At 32.9% G+C, this 26,952-nt stretch overlaps 1 protein-coding gene across 1 annotated transcript; it reads left to right on the top strand.

The window, feature by feature from the left end:
• The first annotated feature begins 888 nt into the window (after positions 1–888).
• Positions 889–26,952, top strand: LOC128554373 (hepatic lectin-like). The gene is made up of 4 exons (XM_053535658.1): positions 889–1,992; positions 2,184–2,362; positions 26,438–26,532; positions 26,820–26,952. The coding sequence occupies exons 1-4, from the start codon at positions 1,920–1,922 to the stop codon at positions 26,950–26,952; spliced, it is 480 nt and encodes a 159-aa protein (XP_053391633.1). The 5' UTR covers positions 889–1,919.

Below are 26,952 nucleotides of genomic sequence, written 5' to 3'. Positions count from 1 at the left end.
ACACCATGGGTCCCGCTAGGCTCTGTCCTGGGGCCCCTGCTCTTCCTATTGTACATTAACGATCTCCCTGATACAGTCACCTCACAGCAATGTACCTCACATATTGCCAAAGGTTACAAAATGATCTTCTAAACTTAGAAACTTGGGGAAAATGTGGGACATAGAATTTAACCCCAGCAAGTGCCAGGTCCTTCACATCACACGTAGCAGAAAGCCCACCCAGTTCCCCTATAAACTACATGGTCAAACACTATCCCCAGTTAAGGATACAAAATACCTTGGTGACGACGTCAGCAACGACCTCAACTGGAACACATATATCAACAGAATAGCAACAACTGCAAACAGAACACTAGGTTTCCTTAAACGCAACATCAAAACAAAACACGAAAACGTCAATTAAAAGCACTATCATACAAAACACAGGTCAGACCACAGTCAGAATTCGCCTCATCTGTATGGTTCCCCACACACAGGTTAACATACATAACCCTTTTATTATCCTTTTGTCAACATAACATACATTTTAGTGTATTTCAATGATTTCAAGATGTATACAATTTAGCACCCCTGTATATCCATAAGACTCCAAATACAGAAATTTAACAATTTTGGACGCCATCTTGAATATCAGTTATCTACCACGTATGATGCAACTGCATCATGCAGTTCTGTAATTTACAGATTCTAACAAACATTTTGGTATATAAAAACCTTTGTTTACTGAGATAGACCGGTACCTTGTCAGATATGCTTAGGTATTTGCAGTAGTAATCCTTATTGATGAATATATTAAGACGTTGTCAAGCTAGTGCTTTGAACGTATCTAGACGTTGTCAAGCAAGTGTTAGGATATTGACACTTTCTATATTGAAGAACATATGTAGACTTGCAAAGCTAGTGTAATTAGCATATCTAGACGTTGTCAAGCTACTGACAGGATACTGACACTTTCTATATTGATGAACATATCTAGACATTGTCTAGCTAGTGCTACGATAATTTTATATTCTTTACTGATGATCATATCTAGACGTTGTCAAGCTAGTGTTAGGATACTGACACTTTCTGTATTGATGAACATATCTAGAAATTGTCAAGCTAGTGTTATGAGCATATCTAGATGTTGTCAAGCTACTGTTAGGATACTGACACTTTCTATATTGATGAACATATCTAGACATTATCTAGCTAGTGTTAGGATACTGTTATATTCTTTTTTAATGAACTTATCTAGACGTTGTTAAGCAAGTGTTATGAATATAGCATGATGTTGTCAAGCTAGTGTTAGAATAATGACATTTTCCGTATTGATGAACTTATCCAGACGCTGTCAAGCTAGTGCTATCAACGTATGTAGACGTTGTCTAACTAGTGTTATACTGACACTTTCTATATTGATGAACATATCTAGACATTGCTAAAATTGTCAAGCTAGTGTTATGGACATATCTATATGTTGTCAAGCTACTGTTATGATACTGACGCTTTCTATATTGATGATCATGTCTAGACATTGTCAAGCTAGTGTTAGGATATTGTTACTTTCTTTACTGTTAAGAGTATCTAGACGTTGTCAAGTTAGTGTTAGTATACTGACAATTTTTTATTGATGAACTTATCTAGACATTGTCAAGCTAATGTTATGACCATATCTAGACGTTGGCAAGATAGTGTAGGATATTGTTACTTTCCTTAATGATAAACATATGTTGACATTGTCAAGCCAACGTTGTATAATTGAACTTTCCTTATCTGGCCATTGGTAGAATACTGACATTTTCCCAACTGATGTTCATATCTAGACGTTGTCAAGCTATAGTCTCATCGTTGATGGAGGCATCTAGAGGCTACACTTTTCATTTCATATCTAAAATTGACTTTCCAATAACATTTTTTTTCAGAGAAAGTGCCAGCAGATGCATGGTCAACTAGTTGAGGTAGAATGCGAAGCCGAATGGGTCTTCTTGAAATCCCAAGCTGAGCAGAAATGTAAGCATACAATGTAGAATTAAAAAGTTAAATAATTTTATATGAAATTAAATAAAAATTAGAAGTAATTCTAGTATGTAACTTTTCATCAATGTTACAGTAAATATAAATATTTTTGTTTACCTTGGATAACTCGATATTAAGTTTGTTTACCTATCACTATATTACCCATATGTTTCATTTTATATTAGCACTTGGTGACTTTTGGATTGCACTCACTAACGCATTTGAACAGAATGACTGGTCATGGATCAACACTTGGAGAACAGCATCATTCACTGCATGGGAACCTGGTGAGCCAAACAATAACGGTGCTTTGGATGAGGAATGCGTTCACGCGAGAAAGGACAGACAATACAAATGGAATGATGTACCCTGTATCACACAAAATGCGTATATCTGCGCAGCTTAGAACTGTCCTATGTCATTGTCAAGCTAATTTGAAAATACTGATACTTCCCTTTTTTATCGGAATACGAACACTTTCCTTATTGGTTATCATATAGGCGCTGTCAAGCCAATGCTAGAATACTGATACTTTCCTTATTGATGAACATATCTAGACGTTGAGACCTAGTGTTAGGATACGGACACTTTCCTTACTGATTAGAATACGGACACTTTCTTTATTGATTATCACATCTAGGCGCTATCAAGCCAATGCTCTAATACTGATACTTTCCTTGATGAACATATCAAGAGGTTGAAAAGCTAATGTTACGGACGGTTTCCTTATTAATTAACGTATCTAGGCAGGGTCAAACTAATGCTAGAAAAATGATATAGTAACTTTACTTGTTGATGAACATATCTAGACTATGGCAAGCTAGTGTTAGAATACGGACACTTTCTTTATTGGTTAGAATATGGACAGTATCTTTATTGATTAACACATCTACGCTCTAGTCAAAGCTAGAATACTGATACTTTCCTTATTGTGTCAAGCTAATATTAGAATACATTTTACTGATGAAAGTATCTAGACATTGTAAAGCTAGCGTTAGAAAACTGATACTTTCTTTACTGATGAACGTATAAAGCTAATGTCACTATTGGAGGCACATGCCATTACAAAGGTCATGAAATTGGCCTTATTTTTTTCAAACGTTTTTAACAGAGTTTTAACAGGTCACCATTAAAATTCACCCATGACTTCTTACTATTTAATTGGATTTTATGACCATAGTTTTAATGCCATACTTTGAAAAGCCATGAAATAAGTATATTAAAACCCTGGTAAAATATACCTTGTTAAAATGACTTTGATGGCCATGAAAAGCTGCTTAAAATAAACCATTAAAATAAGTTAACAGGCTCCTTAAAACTCCATGAAAATTTTTAATTGGCATGAAATTAATGTACCATTAAAATTACTCCTTAATTCCACATTAATTAGTAAGAACTAATTGGGCCATTATATTTTTAATGCTCTGTTAATGGCCGTTAATTATTAAAATATTGATTAATGGTCTCATTTAATATGTCAGATTCAATATTAGTGGGCTCGTAATATTTTAATGGTATATCAAATTAAGGGCCATAAAAATTTGCCATCAGAATTAGACATCTTAAGATAATGAACTTCATATTGATATTTGCCGTATTGATTTAAACTACGTATTATTACACATGTAAAAGTATCTATACATATGTACTGTTTTGTAAAATGCTAGAAGAACATTTGTTTCTTCTTTTTTCTCTCATTATTTCGTAATGTTAACACATGTAGCAGCTCTTACAAACATTTGTCATATTGTGTCCTTATTCCGTCATATGTTCATATAAAATTAGAAAATAAATGGATATTGTATTGTATTGTGTTGTACCGAGAAGGGTTTACAGGTACCGGTTTAATAGATCAAGTGATCATGTGGGTAGTTTTAACTATTCAACATTATAATATTGACAAACATTCTGACCAAGTTTTTATTGGTACAGACATTAGGCATCAGGTGTTCAAAAGCAACTGTTGATGACAATGTCAGCGCACAATAGGCAATCACAATTTAGCTCTACTTCAGTACTTTGTTCTCACGTGCATGCACTTAAACAGCTAAAAGCAAATGTTTGAAGGATTGCATCACAAGTAGCTTTCCCCTCTTCAATCAAGCGTATCACACTCTTTGATTAATTGCAACGAAGAAGCGATTGATCTGCCCATGCCCCAAATGAATTTAAATCAGACTGTAAATCTTCACAATCATGTGTACTGTTCACTTCTCTATAAACCTTAGTTTCTACTCAGGGATTGGAAAATTTGAAAATCTAAACTGGTCTGAACACATTTTATAATGTAAATTCCTTACCCCACCCATTTTCTTATACAAATGCTGATTATTTGGACAGGAAAAACAAAAAACAGATAAGGTGACATGCATCAATATGTATTTACACTTACCAAAATAATGTAGATTGATGTTATCAAATAAATTAACATGTTTTCATCTGACTTTCATCGAAATAAATCCGATTTTTTGTAGGAACACAATTTGGCAAACATTAAAAAAATGGCGTAACTGCATCAAGGGGAAATAATAATAATGCCACTAAAGATAATATCATGATATATTTTAGACGATGTGTGCGTAGTATGTATTTATTGTGATGAAAGTCCATTTTAGAACAATATGGGACTGGAATTATAAGCATTCAATGGGAGTGCAAGCCAAAAGCCAAATAAAGAAAATATACGAATTACATTTTACAGAATGTAGGATTTAAAATCTAAACATTTAATGGGCATTACATCAAATTTAAGGGCCATGAATAATCCTGTTAAATTCAAAATATACAGAATTTCACTATTTTTTCAAAGCCATTAACTGTTTTAGCTACCAAACTCAATTTTTAATGGCATGATTCATGATCAAAAATGGGTGTTTTAATAGTATTTTAACATGTAACCCATTAATATTTTGAAACCTGTTAAATAAAGTAATGCCAGAATTAATGGGGTTAATTAACGGTTTTACCTATTTTAATGGATATTTTACAGCGTTTTAAACCATGTTTAATGGTATGTGCATCCAGTAGTGTGTTAGAACATTGACACTTCCTTTACTGATGAATGTAAATAGAAAAAATGTCAAGATAGTGTTAGAATACTGACACTTTCTTTACTGATGAAAGTACCCAGACGATGTCAAGCTAGCATTAGAATTCTGATACTTCCTTTATTTAGGAACATATCTACACAATGTCAAGCTAATGTTAGAATACTGCCGCATTCCTTATTGATGTATATATAAAATGTAGGCAAACTAGTGTTTGAAGACTCACACTTTTGTCTGATGAACATAAAATGCAAACTGACATAAACATTTATATAATAAATATGAGTGTACACTTTTTCGTTCTATTTTCTTATTAACTAGAGATAAGCGTATTGTTCATTTTGAATAATGAATCATAATTGATGAATCACTGTCTTTTCTGAACATTGAATAATGGATATTGTATAGCAAACATTGTTCAATCTGGTGTTTTTAATTTTTGATTAATTAGAACCGAAAAAATAATAAAATTTTCTATACTTCATGAGGTTTATTTGGTAATCTATATTACGTGTAATACAATTGCTTGGAGTGGTTGGTCTAAATGAGTATGCTTTGAAACCACATAAGTAATTTAAATTGTAAAACACGTCTAGCACCCCTAGCAGCTGTTTAATGTTCCTGCTGTGTGCTGCTAATTTCAGTCAGAAAGCCTTACTTGGTGGAATATTTTGCGACCTTACCAGCCTAACTTCAGTAATTTCCAGATGGACATTTGGATATCATGTAAACTTTTGTTAGTTTTATTTGTTTGTATTTAAACTATTTTGACCACGGTTACTTCTGATTCTACCTGGCAGGCAGCAAACCATTATTAATAGGTGTATACTACAAATTCCGCAATTTAGACACAATCAGCCCGAAAGAATTTGCACAATGCCTTAATAAATAACTGAACGGTTCCCAGAGATGGAAGCTCATTCTCTGACTGTAAACATCCGACTTGTTGTAGAGAAATCATTGAGAACCTAAGTAATACAAATCATACACAAATGGAAAATCTACCAACTAGAGGAAGCATATATTCATTGTTTACGACAAATCCAATTTTGGTAATAAGGATAACTCATAAATGGCACCAGCGACGGAAACGCGTTAGGCTATGTCCGATTTTGGCCACACTCCCAGTGCTACTGAAATGCTGAGTATACAGTCTAAAATTGCGCAGGTTAGATCCTCAGAAATCATACACCGTCTTACAGCTTAATCTCTGCATCCACTGACGATTACAAGTGCTGTTATAAGGACTGCATAATCTCCCGCCTGACACTCCCATCCTTCCAATCCTTAAGGAGTTCAATGCTGACGTTAGCAATAATGCAGACGCTTCACTATAACCTTGCATTTCTCCCAAGTTCTTAACTTTAAAAGCACTAATATATTTCCTTTCCCTACTTTTGGCCCGATTTCCTTTTTATTTCTACTAACAATCTTTGTGACAGACAGATAGAATTCTTTTAGTTTCAAGTATCAAAAGCATGGTATTATGAACCTTTTTTTTGAATTGTTAAGAATCAGTTGCCTATATATTTGTTTGTTTGTTTTGTTTAAAACTAATCTTCTTTTTCAAAAGTATTTAAGTTTTGTAACGGCGGACAGTTAACTTAAGCAGTGTTCCTGGATTCTGTACCAGTAGAAACCGCAAATAACTGCCAACTTCCCCTCATGAATCAGAGGCAGAGGACGAATGATTCCATACACAATGCCTTTTATCAAATCGTCACGGAAAACATACGCCCCGCCGGGGACAGAACTCACAACCTCGTAGGGAGAGAGTTTCAAATAAGCTTGGCTTTCTACTCAATCCTTCATGCTGTAACTATGTAACGTTTCATGTTGTAAATATATATGAATAAAATATTGTTTAAACCAACCTCGTAATCCGTAGATCGGCGCTCTCCATATTGAGCTAAGCGGGTGGGATGCCACTGGCAACACAGCTGTATAATTATTCATGTGAAAATATATCCAACTGTCATGCGGAATGTCTCTTGTTCTCTCCAGGTGCATTACCGAGCCTGAAAATTTTTCGGATACGTGCACAGGCATTTTTCAAATAATTATAGCTGAAAAGTCGCCAATTAATGTAATTTCGGACAAAATATTATAACATCAATTTACATCCTTATTACGCAGTTATAATCTATTTTGCTGGCCTAAAATGTGACATTAAGCTACATTGTGCTTCACTGATACATACTAGTAAAAGACAAACGTGTGTTTGTCCTAAGTGTCGCTGACACTCTATCGTAGTATCTTCGTTAACTTTTGATGCTTTCCTGTATTAATATAATTTTGCGACGAAAGACTGGTAGCTTGTTTTAATCATCTACGAGGGTCATACAATAAATAATACTTGCATTGAATATCGAGGAACTCTTTGATCTGTGATCTTAATACTTTACTGGATGAATGCCTGTAGTCAGAAAATGAGTAGAGCTGTTCTTGAAGTTATTAGGTCAAGTGCAAACCACATAGCATAAAGAGTTACTTACATATGTAGTTACTTCCTACAAACCACATGAGGGAAACTGTGTTTTAAAACAGCTTTTGTTTCTTGTTGAATTAAAAGCTAGTTGATACAAATGTCAATACTCTTGCGCCAACATTTCATGAATTATGCCCGTTTTCACTTAGAAGTGAAGATGGATGTTACATAAATTCGCCGGATGTAGAAGTATTGTGGGGCGGTGGGGGTAATTTTCGTCATTGATACAAATTATATGGGAGCTTAATTGGAGTCACGCATATCCGTCCGTTGGTCCGTCCGTTTGTTGTGTCCGCTCAATATCTTCTTAATCGGTGGGGTGATTTCCATTAAACTAGCACCAAATTGTTTATCTCAACAATTATCAGTGCGCACAAAATAGGTCAGTAGATCAAAGGTCAAGATCACACTTGAAGGTCAAATGTCAAAAGCTTAACATGGTATCCAGTCCGCATTGTCTTTACCGTTTGGAATGTTTTCATAACTAACATCAAGTCTTTACTTCGACATGACGACGTACTTACAGAGTGCACAACACAGGCCGCTAGGTCCACACTTGGAGGCCAATGGTCAAACTGCTTAACTTTATGTCTATTCATTATTTTGCAAACCGTTGGGATGATTTCTATCACACTAGCTTTAAGTCTTTACCTTTCCAAGTCTAGGAGCAGAGCTCACAACCAAGGTCACTAGGTCCAAGAACAGTGTTACGCATGGATGTTATGTAAATTAGCGTACATTTGTGTCCGCTCTATATCTGAAGCTGATCATATAGCTGATCACCAGAACGATGTGAAAAGCGCACAACCCAGGCCACTTGGTTCAAGGTCATTGTTATACTTGAAAATGTACATAACTTAACTTGTTTTTCCTTTCCAAATCATCTTGACATCATGAAGATTTTCAGATTATTAACACTTATTGATTACCTCATGTATGCAATATGCATAGCTCATGACCTAAGTCTTTAGGTCACATTTTAACTTTATCCGTGTTCACTCAATGTCTTCTAAATCAGAAGATAAATTTCATAAAATTAGCATTAATCGTTGACCTCATCCAGACGACATATTGAATGAACACCCCATGTCATTAGGTCGAAGGTCAAAGTCTGGCCTAGAGGTCATAGATCAAACAGCTTAAGTTTGTAAAGATGACATATCTATTTTACCACAGAATGGATTTTCATTAAAACAATTAACAACTGTTATTGTTCCTTCTCAAGAGAAGGAACACTTAAGGTGAACATGTCACACTTGACTGAGCATGTAATGGATGCAAGGGTATCATCAAAGGAATCCGATTTCCCGTAGGGCGCCGCCATCTTGGACTCATGCATATTCATTACAAATAGCCTTTAGCCCAATATGTGTTTACGCATAATCAATCTTTATTTCAGTCTTTATAGTGCAATACAACTACTAAAATAACAGAACAACAAGACACAATAATAAAGTTTAAATCATGTAACTCCTCAATTGAATATATTATAGTAAAGAATCGAGATTAATGAAATGAATATGAATATGCATCATCTAAAAATAGACTCCCGTCAAAAAAAAATTTACGTAATGAAATTGTCCCTGGTCACGTGATTTTTTTAGCTTCTAACGTTTCGGATTTGTAGGTGCTTTCTTTTGCATACTTTTTTTACTCTTCCTGATTTGTTTTTCGAATCGTAAATGCATGTATTAAATTTCTTTGTGTTAAGTGTGCAGGTACTCGCTGGTGTAGTCGCGTGATGAAAATATCCGGAACACAGACTGCAAGACAAATGCTTCCAAATAGCAGAATATGTACTGCACTTGCTTATATTAAAAAACAATTTTGGGTTATGATAAAACTGTTAATACTTAGATTAGTTCTTAACTAAGTTTGCACCAATAATGACAGCACATATTTTTCTCATTGCATTATTAAACATTTGTAACATTATGCTAAAACAATATCTCTTAAAAATAATATTTTATATGCGCTAGAAGGAACCTTTTGGTAAGCTAAATCTTGTCATCTTTAAGATGATTCATAGGGTGCGCAACTAAGGCCCTAGGTTCAAGGTCAAGGTCACATTTGAAGGTGGAACGTCATAAACATTACCATTTACTTTCCTTTAATCAAACTGACATTTTTATTCGTATCAATCACCTTTAGTGATTGAATTTATCTTGTAAATTAAGGAACTTCACAGATGAAATGTTTTTGTCTTCTGACAATGCAGTATTTCGGGAATATTTATCATTCCATTGATAGTCTGTTACTCAAGTGATAGCTCTAATTTTCCAGAGATGCACTATTTCAATATCAGGCATAGACATAGTCAAGCAGCTGCCTTTGGCAGCTCTTGTTTTGTCTTCGTCAGGTGGGGATAATGTTAACAAGAAATATCTTTAAAAATGATGGTCGGCGAATTGTAATAAGAAAAGAAGTTTATGAATTTTTCATCTAACATTCATCTAACATTTTTCAAATTGCAAAACTAAACACCGCACTTTAACAATTTAAATGGTTCTCTTTTAATTTTTCGCAAAGGTTTCGTAGGGTTGCAATTTTGTTTCGTTTATCCTTAGACAAATAATTACAGCAGTAGTTTGATGAAGATTCATGAAGCGGTTCATGAGAAGAGGTCATTAAACGTGTTTATATTTTTAGCTAAATTGGTCCCTATCCCCATGTGTAACAAAATAGCAGGAGACCTTACGTTATTGTTACACATCGAGTTTGATAAAAATCTATTACATTTTAGTGGTTAATGCGAAGAAATGCATATCTACTTTTAGCTATAGTGGTCCCTAATAGGGCCCAAGTTCCTATATAAAATTTGGAAGAGGACATTATAATGATGCTCCAGACCAAGTATGACAAAGATCCACCAAGCTGTTCATGAGACGCTGTATAAAGGCATTTCTAGTTTTAGCTCTAGCAGCCCCTAAAAGGGGTCCAATGTCCTAGCTGAACAAAGTTGGTTGCGGGCCTAATAAAGATGCTACAAATCAAGTTTGATTAGAATACATGAGAAAAAATCAATTAAAGGATTTTTTTATTTATTATTTTTATTTATTTCTAAAATAGGCCAACTGATCCCTCTTTAACAACTGCATATTCGCTATTCATGAATCTTTGGACAATGACGTCACATCTAATAAAAAGTGAAGGTCAAGCAAAACATACAATTGTAATTATTTCAATATTTCTGTTTTATCACATAGATAAACTGTATGCAGCGTACCTTCATTTCAGTGTAATGAGATTCAGTCATTATATAGCATATATATAATGTAACAGAATTCAACTGAGTTCAATATTTGCATACCATACTAAAGAAAAAAATCCATATATAATAAATCAGTTAAATAATTTATAACAAATATATCAAAGCAAACAAGTACTCATTTTAATATGCAATCTGAATAAGTCAAAAAAGCAAGAAACCTTTTCATATACAGACGACAATTGTAACAAGGAAAATCTTTTAAAAAACACTTCTCTACATAAAAGACTCTTATCACACCCTTATTCATGTGATACGCAGACCGTATTCAGCTTTTTCTTTAATTTGATATATATTGGTATTTGAACAGGTTTTTATCATATTTATTAAACTTATTTATCAATTTGAGATATATCAATATTCTTGCTAAATATACTGAGCCAAAGTTAGCTTTAAAACTGTGAACAGCGTCGTTTAGGATAAACGCTTTGTCTACATTTCACTCAGCGTAGCACAATAAACAGAGTGAAAGACATTGACACTCTCGTCCAATCAGGAAGAGTGTTGCATAAATCTTCCATTTTGATAAATTATCTTTAATGCGTTATCAAGTAGTTTGATTTGCAAACTGAAGTCACGTGGCATAGGTAACGAAAACGAATTTAGACGGCGTCGCCGAAAAATACGAATTGTTTAAAACAGTCAAGGTTTGGCACTACTGTTTATTGGCTATAGTACAAGTCAGTTCTTCAGCATGCATCATACGTTGATTTCAAAGGACAAGTTACATTACTCTAACCTTTATTGTCTCAAAATTTTGACACATTTTAGTATCTGAATCTTGGTTGAAGTTTTGCATATACTTGGCTGGTGCCTTGCATCGGGAAGTAATGATTTAAATGTATGAAGGAGTCTCACAAACCATTCAGAATGGGTAACACTATAATAACAAACAAACACTTCACTGATAATAATATACACCAATTCAAAATGATAATGCAACATTATTCTTTCAATTTTTGGCTACATTTAATTTGTTACATTGTTACTATAATGAATGTATTTTTGACACATTTTTCACTGTTTAAGAACAATCATTCCTTGAAGAAAATTGGTAAACTTAAAATCTGAGAACGGTGGTATAAAACTAAGACATACATCATGTATTTGTTACAAAACTTTCACCTTAGTACTCCATATTAAATTACCATTTAGATCGGTATATAATATATGCTTTTTATCTAATCTAATGCAATTTGAATAATTAAATTTACCCCTGATGAACCTATATAAGGTAAAGTATTTGTTTATAACATTTTCTTTTGATAACATATTGGAAAGTTAGTGATAATATTCTATTCATTGCAGTGTGTCCGAATGATGGATGTCCTTCAATGCTTCATGTTACATTTTAGCTCTGACAAGCTTAACTTCGTTGCAGCAAAGGTGACTGGTTTCAACACACCAGTCCAGTAGTGTCCTCTTGAATTTCTTTTAGATTTTGCTTTAACTGAATAAAGAAAATTATAACTGAAATCAAAGTTCATGAAAGCTGTAACAGAAACCTTTTAAAGACAAAACCGAATAATTAATCAATTGTTTATATACACAGGACAAGGCATTGTTTATGTACTAAAATATTTGATTTACGAAGACATTTAACAAACAATTGAGATTATTTTCATTTTTTTGCGATGGTAGAACCTATTATGAAGAGCAGGCAGCATGCCTAGTAATAGAGAGATAGCGACATCATGCACATGCACAATGTGAATTAAATTTCTACAAGTATACATAATTTTCAGCGTTTGCCAAAGACTATCAGATAATCTTTACCTGAAACATAACTTGTACATTTACATATAACTTATATGAGAATAATTTTTACTTTTCCGATTTTTGTCGCATGAGATGCTCTTTGAACCTACACCTATGCGTATCCGCACAAGTGCAAAATCGTAACCTCTCATTTACAAAACATACAGCCAAACCTGTGTTAAGCAACCCCAAAAAGAATGAACCCATGCAGTTGCCAAAGGCAGTAGCTTAGTTCCAATTCTTCATAAAATTTGAAAAATCTAGACAGACCGGACAAAAGTACCAAATTTTGTACACAGGTAGTTTGGACCAATACAAGACTTTTGGATGTAAGAGCCAATGTCACAGCTCTTTGAAATTCTATTTTTAGAACATTCAAAATGGCCACCCTTAAAACAAATAATTATTTTAATAAAAGCTGGTTTTTATCTTATTCTTGATACATATTTATGTGTAAACAGATCCATACCTACTCCTGGGGCCAAGTGATGCATTTGCATAAAGTTACGTCAATTTTCACGTCAGTCTGTCTGTAAATCCGTTTGTCTGTACGTCAAATCCGCCTTTTTTAAACGGTATACTTGTGCGTATAACTATTAGATGAAATCCGTAATGTACAGCTTGACTTGAATTCTGTATTACTGACCAACTTTTTAGTGAAGCATATTGTTATTTGTTCCGTCCGTCTGTCCGTCCTTTCGTCACAAAAGTCATATATATCTGAACAGCTGTTTTGGCGCTAAATCTGAGGGTATTTTTAAAAAGATTTTTCACTTTTTTTATTCTACAAATTGTTAAATGCCTATTGCTATTTGTAATATTCATGTGCAACTGTGAAATAAAGTGACTGTTCCTGAAATACCCTGTTATAAATGCAAAAGATATGTATCCAACGATTTGTTTTAACTGCTTAAAAGGCCACAATGGCTTTGTTTAATATGTGACTGCCGCAAGTGCTGTAATGAACATTAATTTATAACAACTTATTAAATCTTATTTTGATAGTTTATTTATAAGATATTCTTCTAAGGTTTAAGTATGATTCACATAGTAGAACGTATTACCGAGTCCGTTCTTTGTATTACCTCCTTTTTTGTAAAAGGATAAATACATGTGCAGTACTGAAAGAAGCCCTTTTCCAACCATGTAATTACGCATATTCTCTTTGTTGAGAATTGTTGTATCGGGTTTTAACATTATGGAATTTTAACAAAGTTCACCTAAACAGACGTGACAAAATATCCTATTGGTAAGTACTTTAGGCATGTTGAACAACTGTTAAAGATGGTTGTGAGAACATTTTCTTAATCTCTATTCAAAATCATGTTTGATACATGTACTTATATTTTAATGTATTGTATAGAAAACTCCATTTGCATTTACTGCATACATGCACCTATATTATCTAAAACAAATGTGTTATTTTATGGCAAAGTTTTTAACGGTGAGATTGCCATTCTTAGTTTTTTTTACCTGTGCTGCATTAGGGTTATTTCAAGGTTAGAGAGTTTAGTAAAGTGTAAGGTCATTTCTTAGCATTAATAACTGCACATTGCTTTATTAATTAATGTAATGATGATAACTGTATAAAAGCTTATGTATTTTACATGTTGTGAAAGAATACTATGCTTATAAATGAATTATGCATCGGTCATTAAGTATGTCTCAAATAAATGAACTGATTGCACGAACAACTTCTTTCTTTTGAAGCAATTATGCCATTTTAAGCCAGTGTGATGAAAACATACAAAATTAACATTGAAAATAACGGGAAAATAGTTTATCCTGTTTCTTTTGTTGCTGGTGCAAATAGTGTTTGATGTTTTAAATCTATTAAGACATGTTGTCATCGTTTAAAGAAGGAATTGATGTCATTGATCTAATTATCAAAGTATTTAAATGTCAAAACATGTATGCAGCAGTCAAGGCTTTGACTGTTTCATAATACTGTACAATTTTGTTGCATAGCATTTCCATTTATTCATAAGAAATATGTCATAAAGGTGCATATACTTCTGATGATATAATTTGTAGTGAAATGAAGGCTATATATTTTTGTCCTCAACTGTAAATATTTAGCATCCAATAGAGGATGTAGGCTTAGCAGTATTTTCTTTACTTGAAAAATGGAGAATTTACATTTTTCCATTTCTAAAATAGATATAAAGAGCATCAGAATCCAATGCCAACAGAATGTAACATATTACAAAATTCACAGAAAACTTTTACTTGGTGTTAATTTTCCAAATTCGACATCGCTAGAACCCTTTCATACATATATATATAACAGTATAAGTAATGCTCACACAGTCATTATTACCGGTTTATGCATAACAAGCTGAACAGAGTTGTCATAAATAACATAACCATATGGTAGCTTTTAGTGAAAAATGTTTAAGAATTAGCAATCTATATCTCCTTTTGGCTTTTTATCATCATACAGACGAGGATGTCTACGTAAAAATAGCAAGCTTTTAAAAGTCACAGAAAACTGATACTTCTTAATTATTTTTTGAACTTTGACATCGCTAAAACCTTTTGTACATATATGAGACGCTCTTTGAACCCACACCTATACGTATCCATACAAGTACAAAATCGCAACCGCTCAATTACAAAATATACAGCCAAACCTCTGTTAAACAACCCACAAAAGAATAAACCTATGCAGTTGCCAAGGGCAGGTGGCTGCCAAAGTCTTGATCAACTTAAGACCGGTTATGATCAAGGTAGAACATACAGAGATTTTATGAGGTTCACTATATCTACGACAGTCGTTGCACGGCGTCAGTACATATATTCTAAAAATATTCTTATCACAAACGACAAACACAGAGGTAGATGGGAAATGGCCGCGATTTATTTCATTGATATTATGGCATATAACATGTTTAAATTTATAGAAATGAATATGAATAGAAGAAAAATCACTAGCTTGACAGCATAGCAACTTACAGGCAACGCAAAAGGCATAAGCCCATGTTATAGGCTGACAATGAAGAAACTGGCAAAATACAGCTGATGAGAAAGTGAGGCGAATTGTTCATTGTTTGCTTCAATTTATAAATTGTAATATGCCATACCAAAGTCACATGTGTATCGATGGCCACTAAATATTTTATAAAATAGAATTCGTCCAATCAGTACACAGAATGTTGTTTATTTGTTGATATTGTTTTCAAGTTCTTTGTCAAAATTATACGTTTATTACATGAGCTTAAGAGTATATAAAAGGAATAACTCACCTTTACAAATTCAAGACTTAAACTAGACGCTTTTGTTACTATTTATAATTAAGTTTCATCTGGATTCTGTCGTACGGGCACCTTTATATTTGTAGCTGAAACTAGACGTCATGTCTTCTTATACTGAAAATTAAGAACAAAGGACTTGACGAAATAAGAACATTTATAACTTGTGATACCTTAATAATCTAAATGAAAGGTTACAGAAAATATAGAAATCTTTAAAGGTTTCCAACGGTTATAAATATGACTTTATATGTATCAAACATATGCAAATGCCTGGCCCGCTAATATGTATTGAGATTTAATGCTACTGACAGAAATAGTATGAAACTCTCCTCAAGCTCACATCCGAATGCCTGCAATTTCTTAAATGCGCACTGAAGTCACAGCAGATATGCTTTAATGAACAGTCTTGTCCGTGGTAGAAACAACTTATGATAAAGACAAGAGCGAGTGCTGCAGTAGAATAATCGATTTCTTTGTAAGCTAGCTGGATTGCTTCTTACATGCTGCATTTAACCATGCACGTGGTTCGAACACCCAACAGAGAGGGACAAGTGATCTACCTATGACAATGTTTTCGACCGCCTACTTAAAATGCATAATATTCAATATTTTCATAAATATATTATTATCATTTCTTTTTAAACTTAACTTCCTGAAAAATTTAACAAAGAAAAGCAGCTTTTCACACATATTCAAAACCAAGTCAAACGTAATTTCACCTTTTACCTGTCTTCTACTTCTTACCTTTCATTCATTTAACCTGATGTATCCCCCTAATGCTCGAGTATCGCTAGTATACCAACTGAAATACTTGATGATTACAATACATTAAAACGAATTAGTAATAGAGAGCATTATCACAATTATTCAGATCAGTAATTGGTCATCATCATCATTATTATCATCATCAGCAGCATCATCGTCGCCATTGTTGGCATATCGTCATGAGAATATTATCACCATCATCATCATTACAATATTCGACGTTACCATCGTTATTATCGTACCATAATGTACCAGTATGATATCATATCATTATCATTCCGTTATATCACAATCATTGCTATCATCATCATACCACCACCATCATCATATCAGATTCTTTATACCATATCATCATTACACCCAAAGTAATATCATCATGTAATATCATACCATCATCGTAATCGTTATCGTTGACACTGGTATACCATCATATCATCATCATCATCATGTAATATAGCGAGTAAGATATGGAAAAATGGCAAAGATGTTCCCGTTTGTGAAGAAAGCACCAAATTTTGCATGAAATTACTTTAAGGCATCCAAAATCCAACAAGAGGAGGGGACACGCTCTATCTGCCCTGGAACCTTTTAAATCAATTTAAAAAAGGGAGGTAAAATGTCTTGAAAAAAAGGGTTTTCTTTAAATTGAAATTTATCTATATAGTTCTGTTCAATATGACCTAAACATGGATAAGATATCACTAGCATGGACAGACAACCATTTAATATTGACAAGTTTGCTCCAACATACTCCTATTTCTCAAGATACATACTAAAAAGGGACGTAATCAGATTTTTCTGTATGTTTAATTTTAAAACTGCGTGTGAATAGATGTTTCTTATGAAGAAAGCATCAAAGTTTGTATTTAACTATTATAAATTATACTGAATCAGAAATGGACTACATATACGATTTGTTGGCTTGAATCGACCAAAAAATGAGGCCCCAAAGGGGTACTACCTTTTATTTAATTAAATATATCTAGAACAATTTCAGAAATGTTAATTCATGACTTTAAAAAAACTGAATTAATGTATCTCATGTATAAGATATCAAAACAGTGAAACATATTCACTTGTTGAGGTCCATAGCTGTATTTATAAGGGCAATAGATTTATATCAAAAAGAGAGGCTCCTCAATGGATCATTTTTGTATGTTTTTGTAGGGAACATCAAAATTAACCCCCTTAATATTTTCTGTTGCATTACAGTATATGACATAATTATGTTTTCAAATCAAATGACTCATCCAAAGACCCATAAATAAAACAAACAGATATTTACAACTTTTCAATAGATATTTAAGAATTGTTATAGGTACTTCAGTACTCCTCTAATACATTTAATTGACAAATGTACATTCCATATACATGACGTGTTATTGCACTGGCATTTATATGGTTCTATGAAGTGCACATAGTAATGAAAGTCAAGTGGCAATACTTATCCATCCAGATTCAACAGAATTAAGCAATGCAAGGGTCACAATTAAGGTATACAGATACTTATAGGCAAAGAAAATCTCCTATATAAGTGACCCCCCTCCCCATAATACCAGACTTTTTAATCCCCAATATACGAGATCCTGTCTGGTCCAGCCTGATAAGGGTCCATAAAACCCCTGTAGACTTGACATGTAGCCTAATCATTGTCAGAGAATCATAAATTTTATTGCCTACAGGTAAATTGGTTATTTCCTGTGTTTTGCATTTTATTAATTGAAATGCTGTTGTTTTTTTAGTCTTTTTTCAGCATGTACACAAAATTATTTTAATTGATAAGATACTAATTTTGATTGCTCAGTCATGTTGAGTAATGTCCTGGCCAATTAAATTATAACTCTTATAGCAAAGCATTTCTCACTATAAAATAATTATTCAAAACTCAATAAGAGAAATTACAAGTTTGTTTATTCAATGATTATGATCTTTTTATCAAAAGTAACAAAATAAAAATGAAAAAAAAAAGATAATTGCTGGATTTTATTAGAAATTAAAGAAGCGTTCAGTTGCATTTTTAATAGATAAAGAAGGTATATAGACAGAAGGATGTTATATATTAAAAATGCTTAATTCCTCTTGTGTTGTCTAAATAATGTTAACTTTCTTTTATGTATAATAAAATCCAGCAATAAAGATATATCATTGTTCAAAATACACAATAATTTATTACTTCTAAAAGCTATGTGCCTGAATGCATTTTATATATTTTTGATAATAAAAAACAGCAATAATGAGATGTTATTGTTAAAAAACTTACTTTATTAAAAATATGATAAAACACTGTTGTATCTTATCACTTTGTTTATTTAGCCCTAATTCAATCAAGCTTTCTAAACTCGTTATAAAGGTGAGAACTGATTTGCTATAATGGTGAGAAATATCACCTGCAATTTATTTACTGCACAGTAGCTATACAGTAGCTTATTATGATAAACAGAAGCAAGTCTACCAATGGTCCTGACTTGTGTATTGGCCCTTATCGCCAATACGCAGACCTTATCATCTCCATAGGCCACACACCAGGCATACCAGAATCAGTGTCTTTAAGAGGAAACTGGCGCGGAAAAGTCGCAAAATGGCGGATTCAAATAGTCCTCCTTTTTCTCTTTGTAGAGCTATTTTCCTTCATTTCATTGCATTGTTGTTGTTCTTTTTTTGCTAAAAGCACATAACAGATCCTTGACACTTAGGAAGCATTTTCGCAATTATACGATAGCATGACAGATTTATTATGGAAATTTAGGTCATACACCATCAATACAATTTGGGGTATCATTTTAGCTGACTTTTTAGTTTGTTTGTTTGACTGAAACACGTGACCCCAATTTTCTTTTTTCAGCACTGACATTATTCTTGAAGAAAATGTAAGCTACAGACATTTAAAACGGGTCCTGTTGTGTACTGTAGTTATTTGAAATTTGTCAATTTTATCTGGAATAAAGAAGGCCAGCTATTTAGTATGTCCCTCCTCGAACATGGCTTCATATTAGAAATATGAACATCAGGTAGTTTAGATGTTTTTAAGCTGTCTATTTTCTGAAGGAACTAGAATTTTATCTGGCTCCATTTACCGACTTACAGCTTGATGCCTTTGTTTATATGCGACGAAGCAGTATCATAAACAAAGGTTCTCTTCATGCCAATGCCTGTAAACGCAAATAATACATGAAAGAACCTAATGAAACATCCAGCACTTAATATGCAACCACGAGAAAGCTGTAAATGGTACACATTTGTTCTTCGCAAATGCATAAAAACAAAACCACAAAGGGATAATGTAACGAGCAAACGGCACAGATACACACTGGTATTTTTTATAGTAAAACAGTTTGCTGGTTGTTTGATGTAGCTTCATGGTTGTTCCAAACACGTCTGGTACATGCTGACTAATTCCGTAATAAGCCGTCCTTTGGCATATAAACAAGGACAAAAATCCACATCAAAGAACGCAGACTTAAAGCTAACATTCTTTATAATGCATTACCTCGTTGTGATACTGTCTTAATACATATGCAGGCATAGGGTATCTTTACTTACGGGTATGCCTCGTTAAAAGATTTGAGAATATATTTTCTTAAGCAATTAGACATATTGAAAGCAACCCGCTAAGAAATTTTTGTAGCAATTTACATTGTACCAATCAGGTTGTAGACAGGCATTAATAGCATACATTGACATTTCTAATCCTGTCAACTGGAACTGGACAAGAGAACTGGTACTTGGCTTTAATAATGTTATAAACTTTATAATTAGCTACTATAAGTTGGAATAAACTCATCAATATAACGACAAGAATACATACAAAGGCAGATATAAATGTATCAAGCCAATGCTGTGTATTTCGACATAACATTTTGAAGACATGTATGCTAGAAAGTGAAATACTGACAAACCTATTACAGTTAAAGTTAAATATTGAAAGGGTTGTTATGCCTAAAATTAAAAGTTGTTTGTTTAAGGTAACCTGATCATAGCTTTCCTGTCAGCTTCTGTAATTCATTCTTGGGGCATTACCGTAAACAAGCAATTATTCTAGGCCTTATAATTGCACTACTGAGAGGTATTCGTAACATTGTATTGGACAAAGAGCACATATCAGCTATGATTATAGCTAGCTCGGCCTGCAATAGCCAGTTTACCCGTGTTGAATGAGCTCCATCGGCTATACTGAGATGCAGAGTATTATACTCAACTCTGACCCACAAGTACAATGTTCTGCATAATCATTTCTTTATTAGATACATGATATTATTATATAGGCCGATTTGGAACACAAGACAGAAAATACACTTTCGTTGTTTGTCTAAAAGGCTTAATATGTAAAATAACTGTAGCTCAAGTACTTCATACATTCTTTGTAAACTAATCGATTAATCTTACTTTCAAAGATTTACATGTAAATCTATCTGGCATGAATTTCTTTATTTCTGTATTATATTTTCATCTGTACCAAATTTTTATATGTAACTATTTTCGCTCTTGAGGTGTCTGCAGTAAATCACTGTACTTTAGAAATGTGTATAATTATAAAATCTGTGGAAGGGTTCAGTGGGAGAGGCAGGTAAAGGTGTTGCCAGTTATTTTCTCAAACAAATAGTCATATTAGTAAAATTATTCAAATTGGATTTTAATAAGTATTCAAATAATACATAGTCGGAAAATGTTAATTAAAAAGTACAAAGTCGGAAAATGTTGATTAAAAAGTAATGTCAATGCGTCAGTTCTGCATTATTATGAAAAATGTATCAAAATATAGGTCGAATATATAGTGGACGCAACTTAACCCCGATGGTTGACCTTTGTATTATAATACATAATGAGGCACAACCAATTACTTAAAAGGAGTGTACGTAAAAACACGAGCTGCACCAGAAAATGAAAATATGAATTTGCGGAAACATAAATTAATGTATTGAAAAGTTTTAACTGATCAAATGTAAGTATACATACTTTGATACTGCACTGTATACAGACTAATTCCATATAAATATACACGGCTATCCTAAGCATCCCTTATTTCCTACGATGAAATAATCGATATGAATAATCAACCTAAGGCCAACCATCGCGGTCAAGTTGCGACTACTATACAATCCCGATTACACCTGTAAATATTATTGTCAAAGTTCGTTTCATTTGAAATACATAGAGATTCAAAATATACCACAGATGCCACTTTGTCACACGACTAAAAACCAATATGTTTGTTTAAACATTATGACCGTTTATGAAGTTTATTTCATGTTAAGTATTGCAAGTTTGTTTTTAAAAATTCTATTTGTACAATGTATATGAGCCGTGCCATATGGATAACCAACATAGTGGGTTTGCGACTAGCATGGATCCAGACCAGCCTGCGCATCCGCGCAGTCTGGTCAGCATCCATGTTGTTTGCTATCAAAGCCTATTGGAATTACAGAAACTGTTAGCGAACAGCATGGATCCTGACCAGACTGTGCGGATGCGCAGGCTTGTCTTGATCCATGCTGGTCGCAAACCCACTGGGTTGGTTTTCTCATGGCCCGGCTCATATATTATATCCTTATTATCTAGGGATTCTGATTTCTTTATTTGCAGGTAGATGTGCAACCGGTTAGGTTAATTTTGGAAATACTTGCTACTATTTTGGTCATAAAAAATAACGTTTGCAGAGGCTAATGTATGTATAAAGTTCATAGAATTCGTCATCATTTTAACTAGAACAATATTTTATTACTGAGTTCTTCCATATGTTAAATATAATGCATGAAGATTAGTTAAGATCTGACACCGTTTATTATTTCACATGAGCATACATCTTTCCCTAGATCAAAATTAGACAACACGGTCTCCATCTTTTTCAAAGACTTTTCGGCCTTTATAATTGAAAGGTAAATATACTGATACTTTCCTTATTGATGAGCATATCCAGACATTGTCAAACTAGCTTAGAATGCTGATACCTTCCTTATCGATGGACGTATCTAGACGTTGTCAAGCTTCTGTTAGAATACTGATTTCTTCGTTATCGAAGGATTTATCTAGACCTTGTAAAGCTTGCGTTGATATACTGATACTTTCGTTATCGATGGATATATCTTTACTCTGGAGTACTGATACTTTCCTTAGTGAAGAACATATTTAGACGTTGTCATGTTAGTGTTGGAATGCTCACATCTTCCGACTGACGAACAAAAAATACGAACTAACACAAGCATTAATATAAAAATATGACTGCACACTTTTTCGTTTTGTTGTCTTAAAAATAGATATCCTAACTAGAGATAACCGTATTGTAAATTTTGAATAGTGTACCATAATTGATGTATCTTTATAGAAGCTTATAAGTAAAAAATAAAATTACCGATATAGAAAAATTGCGGTATTAGTTTCAGAATGGATATGGTAAGAATCATATTTTTGCGGATAAGGGTTTAAACACTCAAACGGGGTGAAGGCTTTTTTCCTATGACGAAACTTTTTAAATTGACTTTAAAAGGCCGGTGGTTCAACCTTATGTAGTAAGTCAAAGCACAAATGACTTACTGTGACCTTTTTGCTAATGAAGGACAAAGAAATTTATAGAATTAACAAAACATTATGCTCATTTGTCTTTGTTACAGAGAGGTCAAGTACATCATTTCTTTAGTTTTAATTTTGTTAAAAAAGAAGCCACAATATAACTTTTCTAGATAAAATCTAAATGAAGATGCTTCGGAACCATATAATTAATTCAAGTTGCGAAACAACCCTTGCACCATAGCTGTAGCGTTTCTGCTATGTGCTGCTAATTTCGACCAAAAAGCCTTAGTAGGTTTAATCTCGGAATATTTTGCGAAGCGATCTGTAATACTCAGATGAGCGGTCTAGGACAATAGTCTAATACCAGTGCCTTGATGCAAAAGTTTCTATTTCTGTATGAAATATTCCATTAATTAAAACGACACGTTTTTATAAAAAGTGATTTATTCATCTTTATTCAATAAAAAATGGTACCAATGTCATAATCTGCTTCTTGTTAACAAAATATTTTATTTAGCATTTACCGGATACAACAATGATGCTTTTTAAATTGAAAAGTTGCAAAATAAAAACAAAAGTTTCGAATGGTTAGGAATATATTTAGAAGACAGGGGTATCCGGGATTGCATATGTTATTTTTATGCTCAACGTGTTTGCTTTGTGCGCAATAATTCATAATATTTGGTATCCTGAAATCTCGTTATGCGCTTTTCCCACACTTCAGAAGAAACTTACAGTGCATTCAAATCTCCTAAATATGTTATTGAACAAACACTTGATTGTTACTTTCAAGTGCATATTGTTTCCTTTATGCGGGGATTTTAAGAACCATATTGACGGATGTATGTACGATATCTTAAAACATATCCTGGCTGCGCGCTTGGTGTAATGTTTTTACTTTGTATGTAGAAATCAACCTATGTAAGTCCAGGTGAATTTGGCAACATATCTGCACCTTTGACGATTGACTGTGTAGTGATAATATTTTCCTATTAAATATATATAGAAGAGGGTTTCTATTTTACATGAGCACATTGTTTTATAAACCGTATTGCTTAATGGTTTATTTTTTTTATCAGTTCTTACCATTTTCATGCTAGTTTTCAAAAATTGAGTGTTGGTATTTGCACATTAACATTAAATGTATCCCAATAAGATTTAAATTTGGTTTTACTGATTAAGTATTCAAAAAGAAACATAATGGAAAAATAAAAAAGTAATGTCAATGCGTTTTTCGGTTTGTATTATAATAGAATTTATATCAAGATGTTAAGGGACTATACAAACCTGATTACACTTTGTACATGTATTATGTTTCAAAAGGCTATTTGCCATTTTGTCTGGGAGTGGGGGAGGTCAGGTTGGGATATGATACTAAATTTCAACTTAGAAAATGTTTGTATACCGTTTGTGTGTAACCTAGTATGTGCAAGGGTGTCAAACAGTCAAGCGCACTGTCATCAAACATATCTTGTTTTTAAATTCGTGAAGCAGGTCTCTGGCTTGGTTTTGAGAGATTTTATGCAGGATGTCTTGAGTATATTTTTGTAATAATACAAACAACAATTGTTAATCAGATACTTTTATATATAACGTAACTGATGTATTCAAAATTACGAACAAAACAATACAATATCTTTTTCTTAATTTTTGGCTGCTTTTAATTTTATCCATTTTAATGACAATACATACTTTTATGAAAAAGACAAGAAAAACAAAATACTTGTATCTATTGTAACAACAAATATACACACAAACAGATAATTATGTTGAAGACTACAGAACTGGTTGTTAGCTAGACATATACTGAACTACTTGTACCACATAAAAGGAATGTTTTCATTTCATCAAGGGAAATTCTTGTTAACAGAAGCAAAAACAAAAATATGAAACTTTTAAACGAAACAATACGAAACATTGTAAAATTGTAAAAACTATTTTGTTTTCTGACTTTTCAAAACTAAAGACTGTATGGCTACAAAATGATAAAATATGACTGTTTATTAAGTATATTTCATGTTGAGTATTACACGTTTGTTTTATAAAATTTGGTTTGTCAATGTTGAACAATAGAAGCCGATATTTTTTTATAAAGTTTCACCTTCATTACCTAGGAAGTTCTAATATTTTTATTTGTAGATAGATGTGCAACCGGATGGCTTAATTTTGGGAATACTTGCTACAATTTTGGTCATGAACGAGTAACTTTTGCAGAGGCTAATGTATGTATAAAGTTCACATAACTCGCCATTATTGTAACTCGAGTAATATACCAGAATCCTACCATACGTTAATATAATGCTTGAAGATCTGGTAAGATCGGACACCGTTTTTTTTTATTTCACATGAGCATCTATTGTTTCCCTAGCTTGAAATTAGCCAAAACTGTCTCCATTTTATAAGTCGTTGCTTTTCGGGTTTTTGTCCTTAAAAGATAAATAATATGGACTATATATTTTGAACAGCTGGTATCTTGATAATTTTCTAATAGTAACTCTTCAAAACATGAATATTATTTATTCTAAAACAATCTGCATAAAACATTGATAACCAGCTTTCATCCAGCTGGCTCTTCATGTTTTACCTTCACTGTTTCTTCAGCATACCAAATAGCAGCAAGCAAATTGCATCACATGAACTTAATAAAATTGAAAACTGAAAATGAACACTTGACACACACGCACGATGCATGCTTTGGTATCAAAATATTTTATTTATCACTTTTTATTTAAAAAAGGAAACATATTTGTAGTTTAATGAAAGGTAAATAAACTTAATACGGAAAACTCCAATTTAAGGACGAAGTAAACAAAACAAATTATGTTTAGTGTAATAATGATGATGATGATGATGATGATGATAATAATAATAATATAATGATAATTATAATGATGATGACAATAAATAAAAAGTACGAAGTAACAGAAATTACAACTAGCAAGTAATAGTAATAACGTTGTTAAGACAGTGTTAAAATACTGACACTTTCCTCATTCATCAACATATCTGAACGTTGTCTAGCTAGTGTTATAAAGCTGGCGTTAGGTTTCTAACACTTTCCTTATTGATGAACATATCTAGACATTGTCAAGCTAGTGTTATGAACATGTCTAGACGTTGTCAAGCTAATTTTAGAATACTGACACTTTCCTTTTTGATGAACACGTTAAGATACTGATAATTTCCTTCTAGACGTTGTCAAGCTAGTGTTGCAATTAAATAAAGCATACTCATATGTATTTAGTTATATACTACAGAGGCTAAGCTTTTCGTTTCAAATTTAAATTGATTTTCCAATATATCAATAGCAAAATAAAATTTACAGTATAAAGTATTGTTTTCATTTTTTTATCAGAGAAGATGCAAGCAGATGCAAGGTCAACTAGTTGAAGTCGAATGTGAAGGCGAATGGGTCTTCTTGAAAACCCAAGCTGAGATGAAAACTGAAATGTAAGCATAAAAATGTAGTATCAAAAAGTGAAATGGCTTTATATGAAATGCAATAATTAATTAAAAATATTACTATTATGTATCTTTTTATCAATTTACATTAAAAACTATTTTTGTCTCATCATTAAAATGAAGTTATCCATATTAAGTTTGTTTACCTATCTTTACATTATCCTTATATTTCTTTTTATACTAGCTCTTGATGAATTTTGAATTGCACTCACTGGCGTATTTGAAGAAAATGAATGGTCGTGGATAAACACTTGGAGAACAGCTTCATTCTCTAGCTGGTTTCCTGGGCAACCAGATAATAACGATTTGATTGAGCATTGCGTTCATGCGGCAGGAATCTGGCAATACCATTGGAATGATAAGAACTGTGACCAGCCATATCCATATACATGTATTTGCGAAGCCTAG

The sequence above is a fragment of the Mercenaria mercenaria genome, unplaced genomic scaffold (assembly GCF_021730395.1).
Source record: "Mercenaria mercenaria strain notata unplaced genomic scaffold, MADL_Memer_1 contig_4983, whole genome shotgun sequence".
Lineage (NCBI taxonomy): Eukaryota > Metazoa > Mollusca > Bivalvia > Venerida > Veneridae > Mercenaria > Mercenaria mercenaria.
Note: the sequence above shows the minus strand (reverse complement) of the source record. Positions and strands in the feature narration are given on the sequence as shown.